The 13,489-nt window shown below is 33.1% G+C and overlaps 1 protein-coding gene across 2 annotated transcripts in view; it reads right to left on the reverse strand.

The window, feature by feature from the left end:
• Nucleotides 1–13,489, reverse strand: part of SPRED1 (sprouty related EVH1 domain containing 1) — a 136,518-nt gene that overhangs the window by 19,222 nt on the left and 103,807 nt on the right. For both annotated transcript variants that reach the window (XM_053889206.1, XM_019442612.2), the window contains exon 5: nt 730–882. In XM_053889206.1, coding sequence (XP_053745181.1) covers nt 730–882 — 153 coding nt within the window. The remainder of the gene's footprint in view (nt 1–729; nt 883–13,489) is intronic.

Genomic DNA, 13,489 nt, shown 5'->3' on the forward strand with positions numbered 1-13,489 from the left:
ATAAACAGCTATCAAGAAGAATAAATATTTTAAAACATTAAAAAAATCACTTTGATTGGCTTTTGATTTTGTACACATACACTGGGTATAGTTTAAGCCACAGGAGTTCACAGAGAAACAGTTAGAAATGCTTATTTAAGAATGAAAGCATCTGTCCATATCACTAAAAAAAATGGGGTCAAGAATGGTCTTCTGACAGATTTAATAACATTCGTGAGTGGCATAAAAATAGGGTTCTATCCTATAACTAAGGTTCCATTTTTAGATCAAGCTGAAAAAATTAGAAGACTGTATACGGAGTACCCAAAGGAAACACTTTTCTCTGAGTTGATTTAGGAGTACCTTATTAGTATCTGAGGTTAAGCTACAAGAAATAACTCTATGAAACTCATCAGTGTATTTGCCACAGGTATGTTTGCTCAGGACTATTTTTCGTAATATCTCTCATCTGAGTAGTTCTATGTAGAGTAATGATAGGGAAACATATGCTTCCCAAGAGGATAAAACGCCTTTTCCTTCAGATAATGAAAATGTAACTAACACATTTTCCCTTTTCACCTTTGTCATCAAAAAATGTAAAGTAAAATTTATGGTTCAATTAAATCATATTTGCCTAGATTTCTGTTGTTTATTTTGTCTGGTAAAGGCACATGGTCTTAAAGTCCTTCTCTAGTACATCCAATTTCTAAACATACGAATAACACACTGAAAAATATTTAATGGTCTCACCTGACTGGCTTGACTTTGTAAGTAGACTCTTCTGGCATCCAGACCTTCAAAGGCAGAAGGTCTTGAGATTCTATAAGGCTCACTGGTAACAACTGTCTCTTGCTGGAAAAGATGATCTTTCACTAGAGAACTGGAAGTATCCTCTTCAGTTGCCTAATGGGAAATAATCCCCCAAATTCATTAGTTGCCAAAATATGAAAAACAAACTAAGAAATGTTCACTCTAGCAAGTGTTTAGAAAATCCTTAAGTACCACCACCATCACTATAAATGGCAATTCCCCAAACTAAAACAATGATTTCTTACAGAAAATAACTTAGGAAGACCTAGAAGCCTAACTATGCCATGAGAGAGAGAGAAAGAGAGAGAGAGAGAGAATCAATTAAAACAAAGCTTTTAATAATAAGTAATAAACATACAAAGAAAATGAAGAAAAGAAATGAAGAAAAGAAAATGAAGAAATTGTTAGAGAAGATACAAATCAATAAAAGTGTTATTTTGCAAGTGAAAAAAGCATGTACCAAGGACTATCCTGTGAAAAAAGCATGTACCGAGGACTATACAGCGGATCAAAAGAAAACAACATCCCATGACCTTATTGAATGAATGAAAGAATTAATTAGCCCGAACTTGCTGATTATCTAGAAAGACTCAAATCATGCACATGAGACTTAGGTAGGGGATATGCTCAATGAGAGTCTATAATAACAGGCTTTTAAAATTTTAGAAAAAATAATTTGTTTCTTTTTTAAAGAAATGAGATAACTATTTGCCATTACTTTCCCTGTTATTGTATAATTATTTGAAAAAATTGTGACAGCCAAATAAAAATGACAGAAATACTTTCATTGGGTTAATCTAAAATAATTCAGAGTAATCACTATATGGCTAATAATCTTAAAGGTATAAACCTTTAAAAGATTTTTCTAAAAAAAAAAGATTTAAAAATTTAGTGCTCTAAAATTAGGCAGTAAAATTCATAAAATATCTATGATATTTTAGTTTATAAATGCACATTCTAGTCCTTACTCTGGAACAAAGTAGCCTTGTGACATTTAATGTCTATGGAACTTTGTTTTCTCAATTACCAAATACTTCTAATACTTCTGCTATTTTATCATATGGATTGCCAAGGATTTAGTGAGATAATATATGTGAAAGTGTTCTGAAAACTAAAAGCTATTCTTTTATCAGGGAGTAAGCAACTAAACTTTTAAAAATGTATTTGAAGGGCATCTGGGTGGCTCATTTGGTTAAGTGTCCAACTTCAGCTGAGTTTGAGTCCCACATTGAGCTCTGAGTTGACAGATCCTCTGTCTCTCTCAAAAATACATATTAAATACACACAGATACACACACACACTATATCTATATAGACAGATATATATGTATATATATATATGCACACACACATATATACATGTGCATACGTATATATATACATGTATATATGTGTGTGTGTGTGTGTGTGTATATATATATATATATATATATATATATATATATATATATACATATATATATATATATATAGAAGAATGTACTGCCACTTAAAACTAAGTATGCCAAACCCAGTTAATGGTTCTTTTTAGCTAACTTTCATTATAGTTGTCCCAATGTGTTATGACAGTTAATGCTAAATTAATTATTGGAAAGGAGCTGGCTAAATACTAGCCAGCAACATTCTATCAAAATGCACGATCAAAACTGGAAACAGTAAAAAAAAAAAAAAATCAAGTAATATATTTATTACATGTTCCAGGCAGTTCTGAAAATAAATGATCCAAAAAATTCTCCAAAATTGTAAGCAAATTGAATAGAAGAAAATAAAGGGTCGGGGGAAGGCTTAGATAAAGGGCCTAAGTTGGAAACTTGTCTCATCCAACTAAGGTATAAAATGTAAGCAACTAACTTCTCTAAATTATTATTTTATTATAAATTGGGTAGATTTGTATTAGTAACTTTGGGGTTACCAGAGATACTCAATATATTAAAAACTATACACAAGCTTGAATTATTATTGTAGTAGTAGGAAGAGGAGGCAGTAGAATAATATCAGTAGTAATTAAGTAATTTTGCTTCTAATGATGACAACTATTTGGATCAGGATGCTTTTACTGAATTCCAATCTAATTGAGTCATTTAAGATTTGTAAAATAAAATAAAGCCTACTGAAAAATCCATATCTGAACAAACATAAGATAGTTATATAACCCAAGTATTTTACTTTTGACTTGGGTTAATTCTGCTTATATTCTGCAAATTAAGCAGTAACACATTTCATTTTGATTAAGAATACACTTATTTCTTAAAGGGAACTACAAAGAGTGCTGATTATTTCATATTAAATAAATAAAAATGTGTTTATTGTTTGGGTAACAAATGATTTAGTTCTACTTAAAAATGTTTACCAAAAGAGCTGAAATCAACCTACTAACTAGATATATTTCACATCACACACTGAATTTACAACTACACACCTAAATGGATCTTGGCTAATAAAATAACTAAGTAACTAAAGCATCTTCTGCTTAATTAATATGATAAAAACAATCCCCCCCCCCACACACCAATCCTCAATGTATGAAAATAGAGTCTACAATCTACAAGAAACACATTATCCAGGAATTGTGAAAAACAAACTAAAACATTTTTATAGAATCCTAAACAGTATTTTCCTACTACTTAATTATATCTCCTTCAGCAAGTTATAAATTTAGATGTATACTGACAAAGTTAAAAAAAAAAAAGTGGTGATAAGTAAAATGGCAATTCTTATTCATTGCTGATTCCACACCCAGGAGTAAAGTCTGGAAGAATAATTTCTGAAAAGCAATTTTAGTAAAATGTATCAGATCTTTTAAAACATCCCAACGTTTTGACAAATTCTTGAATCCAGCAAAGAAAAAAAAAAGTACTAAATGGAAGAAGCTTTAGGCACAAAGTATTTTTCTCAGAATTAGTTTTTTTCTTTCTTTATTCTTAAATGTTTATTTTACTTTTGAGAGAGAAAGAGACAGAGTGAGAGCGAGGGAGGGGTAGAGAGAAGAGACAGAATTGAAGCAAGGCTCCAGGCTCCGAGCAGTCAGCACAGAGACTGACGCAGGGCTCAAACTCACAAACCTGAGCCGAAGTTGGACCCTTAACCAACTGAGCCACCCAGGTGCCCCATCTCAGATTACTCTCAACATTAAATGGAGAAGGAACCCTAATGTCCCAAAATGAGGAAATGGTTATATAAATTATGGTATGCCCACTTAATGGAATACGGAGTGGCCATTTTGAAATTAGGCTTATAAACAATATCCACTATATGGGGAAATGTTTAGTGTTAAAAAGACAATATATAAAACTTTGTTTATGGTATTATCATAACCATAAAAGATTAAAAGCATATAAGATGAATGTTAACACCTCTCCTTGATAGTATGATCAGGAGTAATTTTTCAGTGTTTCTAGAGCTTGTTTACTTTTATGTTGACCAAAATTACTCTTAAAAATCTAGGTATATATTTTCTCCCTTGTCTGTGATATATAATTGTAATGCTTTGAAATATAAATGTATTCTATCAAAATATCAAAATATTTAAATAATAATAATATTTAATAATTATTTAAATATTTAAATAATTCAACTACCAAACTGAGAGACATTCTTCAACACTTGCCCCAAACCCTTCTGGATTCATGCAAAATATCTTTTTGTCAATTAAAAAAAACTCTTCCCAATTTTTTCCAAGTTCACCTTCTGGTTATCTTTCAAATCCATTTTCTCTCACGCAAGCCATATTCTTTTTTGCTATCTTTTTCAGTAGCCTTTTAACTGATCTCCTCATTTCCAGCCGTGGGTAAGGGTATTCATACACATCTACTGGCTTTTCTATTCATAACCCTTCTAAGATTTCCAATTATCAAAGCTCTGTTGGGGGGGGGGGGGGGCCCTACACATACTGGAGAGTAGAGGGGAAGAAAATCAGCACTGTCTGAGGAACACTTTCATAAGAAATATAATTTACATGAATCTGTAGAAATGGGCTCACTACTCCCAAAAAACACTGACATACAAGATACAGTTTAATTTTATTTCATAGGGGAAAAATGGGCAATAAATATAGGAAAAGACTGAAGTTCATTCCTAATTAAAACCATAAATATATAATGCCAAATTTTTTACAGACTAGAAAAGATAGATAATAATACTCTATGCTGGCAAGGGTATGGAGAAAGAGGTATACTGTTACAGCACTGGTGGGAATACAATTCTTTGAGAAAGTGACTGTACATACAGATATACATACAAAGCATGGTAGTACTATTTTTAAACAAAAAAGAGGGAAAAAACCCAAAAGAAAATATCCTATGGTTATTATCAGCAGAGGATCGGATAAAAATTATTATATATATATATATATATATATATATATATATATATATATATATATATATATATATATATATTGGTAGAATACTATACAGCCATAAAAAAGATCTTACACATTACTCACAAGACACTGCTAAATGAAAAAAGCTAGGTACAGAACTGTCAGTATGACATGATCCCATTTATCTGATAAAATGGATGGATATTTAAAAATTTTATCAATACTACATAAGGATATACCCTGAACTGTTGACATTTCCAAAGAAATACTTTATATAAAGGACTATACATACACGATATAAATAATGACATGAATATGTGTATATTTGTTACTTAAGAAAGAAAGAGAATATAACCAACACAACAAATAAGTGGTACAAGTTTTTCCACATTTTCATGTCCTACTTGGATCACCAGCAGGAAAACGTTTTTCATACTCTGAAGTTTTTATCATGCAAGTGTCATCGCTGAACAATATTTAGTTACAGATGCTTTTGAATTTTATTTGACTGATACGATGCTATACGAGACTTCATTTTTTGTGTGTGAAACCTATTCATGTTGACATATATAGCAATATAGCTCATAAGTCTTCACTTCTGTGTAGCAATGGTAGCAAACACATATTTAGTATCAGATACTGTCCCAAGTACTTTGAGTTAGCTTATCTAAATCTTCACAGCATTTCTTCAAAGTAGATAGTATTATTATCTCTCTACTCCATATGAAGAAAGTAAAGCTCAGAGATTAAATAACTAGCCTAAAATGAAACAGTTAATTTTTTTGCTATTTCAAACAATGTTGCTAAGAATATTTTTACAGGCTTCATGGTATATACGTGCAAGAGTTTTTCTGGTAAATATCCAGGAATGAAAATGGTGGATCACAGGACACACCTACATACATTCTAGTTTACATAATAAAAATTAGTTTCCCAATCAGCAAAACTAAAAGGCAACCAATGGAATGGGAGAAGATATTTGCAAATGACATATCAAATAAAGGGTTGTATCCCAAATCTGTAAAGAACTTACTAAACTCAACATCCAAAAAACAAATAATCCAGGGAAAAAATGGGCAATAGACACAAATAGACACTTCTCCAAAGAAGACATCCAGATGGCAAACAGACACATGAGAAGATGCTCAACATCACTCATCATCAGGGAAATACAAATCAAAACCACAATGAGATATCACCTCACACCTGTCAGAATGGCTAAAATTAACATCTCAGGCAACAACAGATGTTGGTGAAGATGCAGAGAAAGAGTATCTCTTTTGTACTGCTGGTGGAAATGCACACTGGTACAGCCACTATGGAAAACAGTATGGAGGTTCCTCAAAAAATTAAAAATAGAACTACCCTACAACCCAGCAATTGCACTACTAGGCATTTACCCAGGGGATACAGGTGTGCTGTTTCAAAGGAGCACATGCACCCCCATGTTTATAGCAGCGCTATCAACAAGAGCCAAAGTATGGAAAGAGCCCAAATGTCCTGCAACTGATGAATGGATAAAGAAGATGTGGTGTGTGTGTGTATGTGTGTGTTGTGTATACACACACAATAGAATATTACTACTCGGCAATCAAAAAGAATGAAACCGTGCCATTTACAACAACATGGATGGAACTAGAGTATATTATGCTAAAGGAAATTAGAGAAAGACCGTATGACTTCACTCATATGTGGAATTTAAGATAGAAAACAGATGAACATAAGGGAAGGGAAGCAAAAATAATATAAAAGGGGAAGGGGACAAAACATAAGAGACTCTTAAATACAGAGAACAAACAGGGCTGCCGGAGGAGTTTTGGGTGAGGGGATGGGCTAAATGGGCAAGGGGTATTAAGGAGGACACTTGTTGGGATGAGCACTGGCTGTTACATGCAGGGGATGAATCACTGGATTCTACTCCTCAAATCATTATTGCACTGTATGCTAACTAACTTGGATATAAATTTTAAAAAATTAAAAAAAACCCAACCACCTAGTTTCCAAGGTGGTTCTAACAATTCACATACCCAGAAACAATGTTCCATATCCTCACCAAGCCCAGGCATCATCACAACTTTCATATATATATATATATATATATATATATTATATATATATATATATAATTTAATTTCTATGATGGATAAGTCTTGCTAAAAATTACATAGTTATTTTCTTTCTGCAAATAAGAAATTCTGAGAATGAACAAAAAAACTAACAAATGAATGCACAGGTTTGTTACTTTACCATGGCTCCTAATATTATTTCATCCTCAAATCTTTTGGTTTCAGAAATACTGATCTACTTGTTTCTCACAACCTGACATTTCACACTTCTGATTCTTTGTACATGTCATTTCCTTTGCCCACAATGATTTCAATTTTTCCACAAGAAAAACTCTTTATAATGTCAGGTATAAACTCTTAAAAGTCTTTGTTGACCCACTCCCAAGAAAATCATTCCCTCCTTCTAAAGTTCCTCAAAAATACTTCTATCTACCACCCTGTATTCTAAGCATTCTTTTATTTATAGTTCTCCCATGAGCTAGTAATGGAAGACTTTACCTATATCTTATCCCTAGAGCTTACAATTATGTCTGTATATAGTGAGTATCATATAAATAATCTGTAATATGCAAACATCCACAAATCAGATCATATGATATTAATATAGACTCTTGGGAATAGATATGTGTTAACAGGAGGAAAAAAAAAAGGAGAACAAGAACTCGTACACAAAACACTCTTCACCCCCCCAAAAAATAATTTTAGGAACTATAAAAGTTCAAAGTATGCAAAAAATTCTTCCCATAATTCCAACCCCATGGAATAGCACCTATTATTTGACATAGATCCTTCCAGACTTCTTGGTGCATGTGTATTTGTTCCTATCCTACGTATATTATGGTTCCATTTGTATTGTAGACAGTCTATCCATGCAGTGGATACACTTTTTCTAACTTCACAATATACCACAGATCTCTTACCATGTCAATATGGAACAACACACCTTGTGCTCTGAAATGGTTGCAAATTAGTTCAATATGTGTGGGTCATCTATCCTATAAGCAATACTCTAATTATGGACATTCAGACTGCTTCCATTTTGTTATACACGTTGCAATGCACCACTTTATACATACATCTTGGTGCAGTGGTAATATTATTTCCTTAGGATTCATTTCCCTAAATAGAATTACTGAATAAAGAATATGCATATATTCCAATTACATTACAAAGCTACCTTCTAGAGCAAGCTTATGTATCATTTCAGAACCCCTCAATAGCATATGATAGAGGGACCATTTCTTCACATTTCTGTTCACACTGGGCCTTATCAACTTAACAGTTTTTGCCAATGTAGTAAGAAAAATATTTTGTTTTCCAGACTATTTGTACTATTTCCATAATTAAAATTAATAATAACCGAAACGCTTTGTTAAGTTGGACAGAACTGAGTAAAAAATATTCAGGCTTAGTCAAATTTGAATGTTTTTAACAAAATTACAACTCCTTAAAAGTAACAATTACTATGGGACCATATATTCTAAAGTTAGGTGGTGGGAAATGCCAAAAATCTTTCACAAGACCACAAAATGTAACACATGATATGTGTAAAGACTGTACATACATTTGCATGACCTCCAGCTTTAAAAAAAATTGTCTACAGCACTTATACACACCCACATTCAATGCTCTTAGGATTGTGCTGGCATACACTCAACTATATTATCTGTAAAGTAACCTATGCCAGTATTTAATGTACAGTGGAAATCTGTTTCACTCTCAGAGGCTGGTATAGTAATTATTCTCCTATGGTTGCTAAGAGATTGCTTAGCTTTTTCTTTTCCTAAGACTACTATTGAAATTTTGTACATAGAGGCAAAAGGATGCTGGGTAAAGCAATAAAATAATTCCAGCTGTAGCTCTCTATCAGAACATAAGGCTAGATGACAGCTGCAGAGAAAACAGAAAGTCTTTGCTTCTCTCCTTCCCTTTGTCCCTTCTTACTGCAGAAATGAGTAGAGAAAACAGCGTTGTTCTGCAAACCTTTTATATATATGAGTCCCAACTAATAATCAGGTGTGAAAAAAAGTGCTATCACACAGTCTACTTATTGCTCAAGAAGTTTACTCTTGTAGGTGTAGATCACAAAACACAGGTTTAAAAATGTGTGGCTGGGTTAAATCCAACAAGAGAAGATTTTAATAATTATACTATTAGTTTATTTTAGCATGATGGAACGATTTTTAAATGTTCTTTGATAAAGAAATATTATATTATTGCACTGCATAAGTTAAAAACACTACCGAATTCTTTGGCATTTAAAATTATAGACTCAAATTATGCAAACTTAGGAAGCACAGAAAAAAAATTACAACAATTCCACAAACCCAGCAAAATCACCATTAATAATTTGGTGTAGCACCCAGCAGCAATTCATTTCAGATTTGACAATTGTCTCCTATTCTACTCATTAGATTTCTCTTGTTTCTTTGATTAGTTTCAGGGTAAGAACAAACTAACCTGTGAGTCTTTAATCTTATATTTGTCTAGAAGCTTTGTATAAAAACATTAATAGCACATACAGAATTTTGTTTAATCAATCTGAGCACAGTAATCAGTGATAAAACAATATGGAAGGAATATGAGAAATGTACCAAGATACAATGTCTTGCAAAAACAGCAAAAAGAAAATAAGTCCTCTGCCTTCGATTAATCAACACACAAACTAAACTATTTTTCTAATTTAGTTATTTTGACTTAAATGTGGTGTTAGGTTTTCAGGAATTGTTTATTGTCTGTAAATCTGATTTTGAGTTATTAGGCAGCAGTTATATAGTTTCTGGTAACTATATAAATCTTTATACAATCCTTTAACTGGTAAATCTACTTCTAGGATCTTATCCTAAGGTCACACTCAGAAATATTAACAAAAATTAATGTAAGAGGCTGTGGAGAATAAAGTAAATGTTCAATAAAACATGGTTAAATAAATTGTTTAACAGAGTTGTATGATTATAATGGCTAAATGTAAAAACTCTGAAGTCAGACTGCGTGTGGGTTCAAATTTTAGGATTTATACTACTTAAATTCCAACTACCACCATTGCTATCATCACCAACACAAACAAAAGTCCTTTCAAAACAGAATCAAAGGTTGCCTGGCTCAGTTGGTAGAGCATGTGACTCTTATCTCAGAGTGTGGGTTCAAGCCCCATGCTGGGCACAGAGATTACTTTAAAATCTTTAAAATACACACACACACGCACACACACAAACACACACACACACACACACACACACACACACGCACACACACGCACACGCACACACACAAACTGAAGAAGAGACAGGGTCCTATGGCACTTTAAAAAAGAAGTATATATCTGAATACAATATGAAAGAACAAGGAAAAACCAAGGCAGAAGTACCCGAAATATTAATTGCAGTTATCTCTGGATAGGAATTAAATGATCCCTGATTTCTTCTTTATAATTTTCTATCTATCTAAATCGTCTACATGAAGATGTATTAGTCTAAGAGTCAAGAAAAAATGTAAATAACAAAACATGCAAAAAGGTTATACAGTTTTTTTGCTCCCTTGTTAAATAACAAATAAAACTCAACCTGAAATATATTAAGGCTTTGGGAACTTAACTATGAGATAGTATTTAATGTAGGATAGTAATGGTCACAATAATATAACATCCATTTGCCAGCTAAATAATGCCTATCCATCAACTTAGTTCTTAGATATAAAGTCTTATTAAAATGTTATCACCTTTGAAAATTAGTACACGAACAATTCATATCCCCCCTCCTGTAACAAAATTACATTAAATCATTGTGGCTAGAAACCACTATCAAATTCTAAAACAAAGTAAGTCAAGTATTTCTCAGTGGCCAAAAGAAAAAATAAGACAAATTTCACTTCAGACCAATTAGGTGTCAGTGTCCTCTTTCTTCTTCCCAAAAGCATGAAATCTGAGACCTTTTCCTCTTAGAACCACAAGCCTGTTGAGGTGAGTTTTATGAGTTTTCTTACCAATCTAGCACATCTCAACAGTGAGAGCTGTTCTTTGGTTGGAGAAACACTGTAAAAATGATCTTATAACAAATATGAGCCAGCATTAAAAACAACAACAACAACAACAACAACAAACATAAAACAAACCTAACTGGCTCACTGAAACAGTCAAAGAAAAAAAACCAATGAATACAACATTCATATCTTATCACAGCTTTGGTTAAAAATCCTAACTTTCAAGATTTTTCTTTAAAAATCCTTGTTGGTAACAGCGATGCACATGATCAGCTCTGCACTAAAACATGAAGGATTAAAGATGAGCAAGGTGTGATTTTAAATCCAAATGATGGTGTGTCTTAAAACCCTTCAAAGATGGGTATGAAATAAAAAGGTAGACATCTTTCTGATTTATGATGCCTAATAAAGACACTAAATTGTTGAAAGCAGAAGGGCAGCCACCAGCAAATAACCAAATGTCTAGTATAGTTACAACAGAAAAGGTGCGCAAATAATTGTTGAATAAATTAATAAATACTTGAAATGGAGAGAATTTCCACTCTGTTATTTAATGCCTTTGAAGACATTGATGACCTAAATAAAACACAATCATTACCTCCTCTGGGTTAAAAAAATTTGGATAATGAGTAACTCTTTAAAAACCATTTAAGTGGAGCACCTGGGTGGCTCAGTCAGTTGAGCAGCCGACTTTAGCTTCAGGCCATGATCTCACAATTCGTGAGTTTGAGCTCCGCAATGGGCTCTGTGCTGACAGCACAGACCCTGCTTTGGATCCTCTGTCCCCCTCTCTCTCTCTGCACCTCCCGGGCTCACATTCTCATTCCCCCGCCTCAAAAATGAAATAAATAAATAACCATTTTAGTTGTCTTTGCAAATAATCACCAATAAAGTAAACCTGGCATAGCTACTACTATAAATCGCAATTTGTATTCAAAATAATTTTACAATGTTTAGTTATGCCAAGCCCACAGGTGAATTACAAAACAATGATGTACTTTACTCCTGATAAAATGGTTAAATAAATTAAAATACTTTATAACCTCCAATATATTCCAAAATAAGAATGACACATAAAAACTATGGCATATCATGAAATAAATGGTACTAAGGTAAATTTAAGAGTTTTCTTCAGCAGTTTTAATTCTGGATATCAATTCTCTTTAAACATTTTCAAACAGGAAGGTCAGAAAAATTTATCTCACATATTTGTTAGCATCTCAGTCCACCATCCCTTTATTGATATAATTAAGGTTAATGTACTACATAATCAGGTCAGAATTTTTTAAAGTAATAAAGAGGACTTTTTTCCTACCTGAACATACTCTTAGTTATAAAAGGGTTATATAAAACTAAGATTACAACACATTCTTCTATTAATGAAAGATGGAATTTAGCCTAACCTAGACACCATCTAAAAAACTGAGAATGGGGTGACGATTAGGATTAAAGGAACAGGAGTACAAATGTTAGCTCTTGTTCTGCTTGTGTATTTGGTTAGCTATTCCTGCACAATGACCACAAAGCAGCGGCTTTAAAGACCAGCATTTATTATCTCAGTTTCTGTGAGTGAGAAATTTTGAAGCACTTTAGCTGAGTGGTTGTGGCTCACAGTCCTTCATTAGGTTGCAGTAAAGGTAATAGCCACGGCTACTGTTATCTGAAGGCTTGTTTAGGGCTAGAAAACTTTCTTCCAAGATTGACCCATTTCCGTGCTGGCTGCTGAAACAAGGTCTCATCTCTTTTCAGAACTGCTTAAGTGTCTTTGCACATTACCAAGCTTCTCCCAGACTCAGTGATAGAAAGAGCAAGATGGAAGTCACAAATCTCACGACCTAACCTCACTTCCTTCACATACTATTTGTTAGAAGTAAGTCACTACATACAGTGACACTCAAGAGAGGGCAATTAGACTCGAGTGGAAGAGAGGACTATGAAATAATTTGTGGATATATTTTATGATCACTACTGTTCACCACTCTTTGGACAAATAATTAACATTTTTCAGCATATGCAAAATACACTCACCCCCTCCCAAGACTCCCCCAAAAGTCTCATCCCTTTAGAGCAACAACTTCACATCCAGGATGTTGTGATCTAAATAGATCCATGTACAGATGAAACTTCTTGGGGACAGTTCCTTAAGCACAATCCTTTGAGTACAATTTCTCCCAGTGTGAAGACCTGTGAACTAAAAAGACAAATTATCTGCCCCACACATACACAAAATACAATGGTAGGACAGGCAGAGGAAAACTGCTGTAACACCATCTTGTACAAAATTTAAAAATATGGGAACAACAATGGAGTCAACTGATCCAAAGTAATTCTGAAA

This window comes from Panthera pardus, unplaced genomic scaffold (genome assembly GCF_024362965.1).
Source record: "Panthera pardus isolate Hobbes unplaced genomic scaffold, ASM2436296v1 HiC_scaffold_24, whole genome shotgun sequence".
Lineage (NCBI taxonomy): Eukaryota > Metazoa > Chordata > Mammalia > Carnivora > Felidae > Panthera > Panthera pardus.